The sequence below is a fragment of the Maylandia zebra genome, linkage group LG9 (genome assembly GCF_041146795.1).
Source record: "Maylandia zebra isolate NMK-2024a linkage group LG9, Mzebra_GT3a, whole genome shotgun sequence".
NCBI lineage: Eukaryota > Metazoa > Chordata > Actinopteri > Cichliformes > Cichlidae > Maylandia > Maylandia zebra.
The window spans coordinates 27,019,224-27,028,242 of record NC_135175.1 but is presented as its reverse complement, the minus strand read 5'-3'; the positions used below and the strand labels follow the sequence as shown (position 1 = coordinate 27,028,242).

General features: G+C 38.2%; 1 protein-coding gene across 1 annotated transcript; it reads right to left on the bottom strand.

Moving 5' to 3' along the window:
- Nucleotides 1-665: 665 nt before the first annotated feature.
- LOC106676776 (sterile alpha motif domain-containing protein 3-like) lies at nt 666-7,763 on the bottom strand. The gene is made up of 10 exons (XM_076888583.1): nt 7,423-7,763; nt 6,567-6,762; nt 6,318-6,458; nt 5,749-5,836; nt 5,494-5,658; nt 4,997-5,203; nt 4,607-4,763; nt 4,369-4,445; nt 3,630-3,890; nt 666-794 (listed from the first exon to the last, which is right to left on the bottom strand). The coding sequence occupies exons 1-10, from the start codon at nt 7,523-7,525 to the stop codon at nt 780-782; spliced, it is 1,410 nt and encodes a 469-aa protein (XP_076744698.1). The 5' UTR covers nt 7,526-7,763; the 3' UTR covers nt 666-779.
- Between the last annotated feature and the right edge of the window lie 1,256 nt (nt 7,764-9,019).

Genomic DNA, 9,019 nt, shown 5'->3' with positions numbered 1-9,019 from the left:
CCGATCCTTCCGCCAGGCAACGTAGTGCCGTACAACAGCGGAACAAACAAAACAAATCGTCTTACGATATCACAAAAATCATGCACAATCCATAGAAAAGCCGCACCTGACTAAAAGCCGCAGGGTTCAAAGCTTGTGCAAAAAGTAGCGGCTTATAGCCCGACAATTACAGTAACTGAGTTTGTAACCGAGTAACAAGATTCTAAAAGTAATTAATTACTTGAAAAGTAACTATTGCGTTACTTAAAAAAAAAAGTTTAATCCTCTGGGGTCCAGGTTATAAATGGCCATTTTTAACAACTTTTGATTTTGCATCTACGTTTCATCTTTAAATCTATTTACTTTGTCTTGTTTGGTATCATCCTTTTCAGCACAACCTCACGTCTCTGAATTTAATGTTATGTTTTCATTTTGACATATTGTATTAACACAATTTATCTAAAATCATTTAAAAAAATCAAAAAAATAGAAAAAGTTATATTTTTTACTGTAACAACCACAAACATGTTTATTGAATCATATTTCATAACTTGAAATTCAAATATAAATTGCCAATTTTAAAATCCTATGCACAAGTTTCGCAAACAACAAAGTTATTTGCAGCCATTTACCTTTTACCCTGAAAATCATTTTACCTTTGTTGATGGCTTCAGCAAATTCTTGTATAGACTTGCTGTCTGACAAATCAAGTTTCATGCAAACAACGTTTTTGTTGCCTTAGCTTTCGATGATGTAGTTCAAGGCTGTGCTTGCTTTGTTCATGTCCTTGCATGTTATGATCACCTTTTCTGGCCCTAAAAAGAAAAATAAAAGACAGGAGTTAAAACAGCACATGCACTGAATGCATGGCGAAAATACTTAAAAGCAAGGTGTAGTTCAGAGCGTGGAGAGCACCCTCTCATGACAAAATGTGCACATTACATTATTCCTAACATACTTCAGAAGTTTTTAATGTGGACAATAAGAAACAAGACCAATAATCACTTAACATATTAGAAAACAAGCACATTTCTGCATAAAGACAAACACTAGGGGTGCAACGATACACAAAATTCACGGTTCGGTTCGATACTTTGGTGTCACGGTTCGATATTTTTTTGATACAAAAAAAATGTTCATGCCTTTTTAATTTGTCATTTATTAAAATTATAAATATATATTTTAACTCAAAAGTACAGTTTTTAAATTTAACCCTAACCCTTGTGCGTGTTTTTTATTTTGACAGCGAATGCGCACCTGCGGACCACTTATGTGCAGCCCTGGTTATTTAGCTCGTCATATTGCAGCCACAGAAATAATTTTGTCCATGAAACCATAAAGCTGCACTTTCTTTTTGCCTTATAGTCTGATTTGTCATAACTTTTCCGTTTTGTGGTAAGCTTTTCTTTGGCTGTCACTTCTTCACCCTGACCTGTCTTATTTGGCTCAGCAGAACTAAAATATATATCTGTCTGTGAAGGTTCTCAGTCATCCAGGTCATCGTAGTCAAATATAAATCCTGCTGCTTTTACACACGCACTCACTCAGCGATTCTCTGCGCGATCAACCTCTCACATGTTTAAGCTGCGGGAGATTTCACTTGTCATGTTTGCATAGTAAGCTAACGATTAATAAGACGATGTCAGAGGAATTGGTGCGCAAATTATCATCACTCACAGATCAGTGCTGTCGCTCTCTATACACAGTTCGCGCGATTGCAAAGTGAAAGCAAAAAAACAAGCGCAAATTCAAACGCGATTTCAATATGTCACATATTGACAGTGGCTCACCGATGCCAATGACATAATTACCCAGCTACATTTCCGAAAGAATGCAAAAGCATTGACATATATTTTTCCTTCCTACAATAGCCCGACGGGCAGGGCAGAGATAGATTTTGGTACCCCGACTGAAAAAATCACTAGCCCCGGGACGTTGGGCTAGCGATATTGCGAGCAAATGCACATTTCTATGTTTCAATGGTATCTGATTGAGGAATCACTCATCTTTGGAAAAGAGAGTTTATTACAGAGAAATGTCTCTTTCCAAAATAAAAGCTATACGATCCGCTTCTTCTGGGCTATATTCTCAGCAGCATATTAAACAGCTGTCTAAATGACTCGGCTAAAGTTAGCAGCATGCTTGCTTGTTTTTTTTCTGCTTCCACTTGTTTTTGCACTAGGATGATGTCGGCGTAAATGTGCAGTCATATTCGTTGTGTTCCCACTAGTGCTTTCAGGTTAATCTCGTTGAAATGACCTTAACACCACAACACGGCAAATCTCCGTTAACGAGCTACCGCCGATCGCCCCGTGCATGGGGCTAGACGGCCAACACGTTAACGAGCTAACTGCGCTAACACACTAGTTCCCACCCATGTAATTGAGCATTGCGTGGCACATCCAACATACTGTTTTACTTTAGTCCATGACTCGCTTACCTTCAGGGTCATACGTCACATGAAAACCAAAATAATTCCAAACGCCAGATCTGAATGAGAGTGGGGGAGGTCCATGTTGTAAGGAGAGCTTAACTTCTGTCTCGCTAGCTTGCCCTGCGCTCTTCCTTCTGACGATGCTGTCTGTGTTGAGCGCTCAGTGAATCTGCGTTCGACTACTCCGCCTAGGCTGCACTGTCGACCCTAGGCAGAGTAGTCGAACGCAGATTCACTGAGCGCTCAACACAGACAGCATCGTCAGAAGGAAAGTTGATAAAATAAATTACAAATTTTGTATTGTTCGATACATATGCGTACCGAACCGAAAGCACTGTATCGAACGGTTCAATATCGATACGAATATCGTTGCACCCCTAACAAACACCACTTAGTTTACAAATAACTTCAAGTGATTATTTTAGAGAGAGAAAGAAGAAACTAATCTGCCTGATATACCCAAAGGCAGTTTCATAATTTGCTAGACAAACACACATTTATTTTGTTTTGCCTCTGTATACACTCTCAGAAATAGGGGTGCCAAAGTGTACCAAAAAGGGTACAAATGCTTGTCGCTGGGGGTGTTCCTTTTTGAAGGACATTTCTGTACCCTTTAGGCTTGGTACATTTTTGTACCTTATGAAGTTGTACCATCTGAAGTACAATCATGTACTTTCCTAAGACATAAATGTACCTTCAAACTATAGTACAGAAATGTTCCCTTGAAAAGGGTACAATAGGGTACCTATGAGGGTACCCCCCCAGCGACAACCTATTTCGTACCTAAAGAGACAAAAATGTACCCCAATAGTCCAAAATATTTGGTTATTTAACCATTTATTTTCAATAATAGAATCACATCAAAGCATTTAAACAACCACAGGAATACATTCTTGATTACATTCGTATATTGCCATAGGACATGTCAAGAAAAATACATTCATTTAAAAAAAGTAAACAATCACATAAAGACATTAAACACCTGAACACAATGTTTTGACGGATCACACATGGCGTTGAAAAGAGTGATACTTGGAAAAAGCTGCCTGGCAGTCATTTATTCCACAAGTGATGCCGAAATGAGGCTCATGTGCGTGTACTAACCCAACATGTGTAATCAACTTCCTCAGAGTAAATGCCCTTTTTGAACATTTTGAACATTTGTGGAGTGGGGGCATATTTAATAGAGTTGGTTAAGTACCCTGGTGACACTTACTGGCAGGGGTTTGTCTCCCTGGTCTCCTATGTTGACAATGCAGTTCTGAAGGAAGACAAGTGTTTTCTTGAAGTATGCAGGGTAGGTCATGTTGAACACGAAGAAGGTGGAGAATGCTGAGATGTAGGCCTCATCCAGCGAGCAGCATGAGCAAACATCCACTCCTTCAACTGTGACAACACAGCGACACTGTCTTGAGAGGGCAGTTGTCCAACTCTTATCCTTCATTCGAATGGTTGGGTATGGACTCATGGGAGTATTCTGCAGAAGAGGAAGAAAAACATTAGTATACAGTATGTTTAAGCAATATGTGCCAAGTGAATTTTCAACAGATTCCTCAAATTACCTTCTTTTTTTTGCTGCAAAACAAAACTGTCTATTCTGTTAACCTGTAAACATGGCCCCTACTCCAAACAAAAAGCTTCTTGACCAATGACTGTTGTGGTAGTGTTTGATAAGCTGCTAAAGTTTGACATAATATTCAAGGGCAAAAGCAATCACCCCTGACAGTGACAGTACCTGTGAAGAAGAATTTCCCTAAGGGGACAATAAAGGTCTATCTATCTATATAAACACCAGACAAAACCCAAGAGCACAGCAGCACTGTGGATTAACAGCAGTGTTTCCCCTACATTAGCTTAGCTGTGATGCTGAACCGCAGCTGAATTCAGCTCCATGCCAACAAAACACCGAGAATGAAACTTGTGGCCAAAGGCTATGCATTGCATCATGCATTTACCTCTCCAAGGATGATGAAATCTTCTATCTTCTCCTTGAAGATGGATGGCAAGAGAAGTGCCCCCTTGAAGTCAATTCCTAGGTCATACAGATGCAAATGCACTTCATTAGATTTTGATAGCATGCAAATTCCCATTAACATGCTCTTGACATGGCACTATGGTACATCAATTATCTTTGGAAGAGAGAGCAAATGAATTGTCACAAAATTTACTATTTGTATGAGGTCAAATTAGCACCTGTAATGTCTTCAGCCAGTGCATTCTCTCTTGCCTCCATGTAGACCTTCTTCAGTGGCAAATCCTTGGTCATTTGAAGAACAGCAGTGAAGTTTTCGCTAAAGCGGCAACAGATGTTGTCTTGGCAGGGATGCATTAAATCAACCTCATCACACAACTGGAAATGAAAAGAGCAGAATAGACAAAAGAATGACATTTTACATTGAGGATTTAAACTTTTGACATGTTTAAAGACACAGACTGGAGATAAATGTAAAGTGCTTTAACCATTGAACAAAAATTCTAAAGATAATGAACAGATTGATTAATCAGTTAGTACAGAAAATAATAATCAGATTTAGAGACAAAAAAATCATTAGCCGTTTCCCCAATCATCTTAACAATTCTTACCCCTGCAGATGTCCCCAGGAATGGATATCTCTTTAATAGGTCCACAGTACACATTCCTTCAGCTACCTCTCGACGTCTCCATGCAAAGGTTTTTGTCATGCGGTCTTTCACCAGTGCTGTGTCAGGATGTAGCTTCTTGTGCTGATCATTTAGCACCTTGATATGAGCATCAACGGAGGCTGCATCTTCCCCCACAAAGCACGAATCCTTTGTCAAAGCAGATATCAGTATTATCATAAGTAAACTCTGATAAGTTAATGTTACTCGAAATGCGGTAATTTGTACACCAAATGCTTTGAAAAAAATGCAAAAATGTTGAATAGGAATTGCAAGTTGAGCTGACTTTTGTTAAATCAACTGTGAAGTTCCTTTTTCTATGTTAATGTTATCTGTTAACATGTTTCTTTCAATTAATGTTTACTTTTAGCTTTACAGTGAACATAATAAGACTACATATGTTACCTTAGCTCTTAGAGGCTGAGGGTGTGAGGACTTACGAGAGAGGGCTTCAGTCTCTTCAGACAGGAGCTGCTGGATTCCTCTGTGGTCCGATGTTTCTGCGTGCGTCCAAACTTTTCTTTAACCCGGTTCACTTCTTCGTTGCTGATTAGGGGAGCCCGTTCTGCTTTGAACTTTCTCTTGAGTTGGCTGTGCCAGGTGTCCTAGTTGTTTCAAATGTATATAAGTAGTTAATTATGGTTACTTTATATTAATATAATCTATAAAAGAAACAAAAAAGGAGAGGTACTCACATAACCATTTCCATGTACATCTCTTAAGAAAGGATACTTCACAATCAGGGCTTTGATGACCTGGATGTAGTCTGAGTGGGTTGGGTACCTGTTTCAAACATAAGAAAAACAACCCACAGTACACTGATTACTCTTATCCTTTCCTGGGGGCTTTTCTGTTCTTCAATTCTTCTAATCATATTGTTATTACCGTAAATAGTATGTTGTAGACCAATGTCAAATCAATGTAGCTAAAGTTGATTTTAATTTCTTAAAAATGGGCGTGGACAAACAGCCACACCTCTCCCAAACTTCATTAATTAATTGACTGCAGTCCTGAATTATTAATTTACTCTTGAGCAAATTCGAAAATGAACACTTTGGATATCATAGTCCAGACAAGGTCTGGAGACACAGGATGTATGGTTTTACCACTATTGCCAGTTCATTGGAACCGTGTGTCACGCCAGACTCGAACGCTGGTCTCCAGATTGGGAGGCAGATGGGCTAAGCATTTGTTCTCTGCCTCTCTTACAACAGCAATATTAATATTAAGAAATTAATGTAATTATTCAGAAAGGAACCCTTACATTGTGTACTGTGACAGCATTTCATAAAGAGTCCCAATTATTTTGTTTCGGTACTTCTGTTCTTTCTGGACTGGTTCTTTGAGATCCAAGCGACTCTGGACATCTTGTGGGAATTTTGGAATGGAAATAACTGCAGGCAGTCTACGGCAAGAAGGTATAGAACTGCAATACAGTAGGAAAACAGCATTAACTAGCCATTTTGCAAGCACTTAAATGCATATGCAAATTTAGACATTTATCACAACCTACCTCTGGTTTGCTTGGGACACTGGACCTTCAACTGTACCTTCAAATGGGTCGACCGGTTGTAAAGTGATGATGACTTCCTTGTAGCGGTTTGTGAAGTCTCTGAACTTCAGCTGCTTTTTGAAAGACTTGTCAAAAAGATATGCAACCATGGTCTCAGTGAGTCCACAGTCTACCGTCTCTCCATCTACATCGTTATCTGAAATATAAAGTACAGTATGAAATAAAAATAAAACCATTTTCAAATTTAGTTTTAAAGTGACATTATGGTCAATACATAATAATAATAATAATAATAATAATAATAATAATAATAAGCTATCATTGTGAATCTGTCTATATTCCCCAAAAGGAAGTTACAATTAATTCTCTTGATTAATTGTTAATATAAATTAACTGGTAATATAAAAATGTAAGTAAGTGTCCCTGCGCAGAGCTTACAGCTCTCATATTCGAAAATCCCACTAAGTAGGTGGAATGGTACAAATGTGTACCTTCCATTGTTTAAAATCCCTTTGAGCGGGAAACAAGTTAGATGCGATAAATTTTGCTTAGAAAACGATTTTGTTAATAGCTATATTTACATACTAGCATGTTTTGAGAAATTATTGATTTTTTTACATTGTTGTACACGGTTCGTCACTATTTATTGATAAAACACTCGAATACCGCGGGCAGACAGACGTTGAACATTCCACCAACAGTCTAAATAGTCCACATTTGTACCTTTCTTTGTTTAAAACTTAGCTAACTGCTAGCTTTCGCCCATGTTAAATCTAGCTCTTCGGACTTTCGCTAACTCTACTGTAAAATTACACGTTGTAATTTTTATAAAAACACAAAATCACACCCGACTTACCTCTAAATCTTTGCGCCTCGTCGTCTGACACATCAATGCCTTCTTCCATCAACCTTTTAAGGAGCTCCTCCGTGGATAACCCCCTGAGAGTCATTTTCTGCATCAACGCTAGTCAGCGAGGAGGCGGAGCACTCATCGCTGCTGCCTTTTCGGCCTTTGGGATTAATGCGCGTTGCGAACTTGACACATGAAAATACAACATTGTGGTATTAATGCGCAGTTGTTTAGAAACCGTTATGCTGTCTTGGCGAACTATATTTGTAACTTACAAAATGTAGTCACCGTAACATAAAAATCTGCTTGACATTTTAACTTCCAAAGAACCTCGGTTTAACTTGATGTTGCAAATTCCATAAAAACCTCACAATTAATGAACAATTCTAGGATGTAGTAAAAGCAAAAAAGTAAATGGCCAAACATAACAGTAAAATGATTTCACGTTTTTGAAAGATTTAAAACATTAAAAAATTATAACTGGAACTTAAAATGGAAATGGACCAGTTTTTATTTTAACATCATTTGGTTGTGCCTGCATGTCATTGTGTGTGTGTGTGTGTTTTTTAATATAATTTAACATAACTTACACAAAGGTAGGTTACAGATATTCTTTGCATCATAGGATAATTTACGTAGAGAGGAGAGGACCAACAGATTTGATTATAACATGTAGCTTTTATGAGCACACTCACATCTCATATGAATTTTACAATTAACCAGGCCCATCCAGATTTTCCCATGCTGACCCATTACCACATTCTGCCACTGTCACTGCAGTACAGGTCAAAATGGTACAGATTTGTACTTTATTTCAAATTGTACCTTTAAAGGGGCATTTCTGGACTTTTAAAGACCAGTATTGTACTTTTAAGGGAACATTTAAAAAAATGTACCTATAGGTACAAAAATGTTCTTCTCTCGTACCTCTATTTCTGAGAGTGTACCAACACTACCACCATGTACCTAAAGTTCAATTCAATTCAATTTTATTTATACAGCACCAAATCACAATAGCAGTGGCCTCAAGGCGCTTTAGATCGCAAGGTAGACCCTACAATAATACATACAGAGAAAAGCCAAACAATCATATGACCCCCTATGAGCAAGCACTTTGGTGACAGTGGGAAGGAAAAACTCCCTTTTAACAGGATGAAACCTCTGGCAGAACCAGGCTCAGGACAGGCCATTATCCGTTTAAGAAGTACAGCCATTTTCATTGGCCCGATTAATTAGACAAGCAGGACAAGCAATTTCATGGCCAGGATAAACAATAAGGAGGCCTTATTGTTTCACGATAAATGAAGCAGACACATCTGAAGTTGATTAAAAGTCTTGAGTTTGTATTATATAGCTTTTCACTGAAATTCAAATATGATACCAATTTAAGCGAGGGAGGCCATTATCAGGCTAAAAAACTAAATAAACCTATAAAGGTTCAGGAGAGGCCCAGTCAAAAACTTGGCAGATTCTTAAAAAGAAGGAATCCGCTGGTCAATGCTCAAGACTTTAAAGACCACAGAAGACAACTAAAATCGATGATCGCAGAATTAAAGTATTCGGCCCCCTTGAACTTTTCCACATTTTGTCACATTACAGTCAC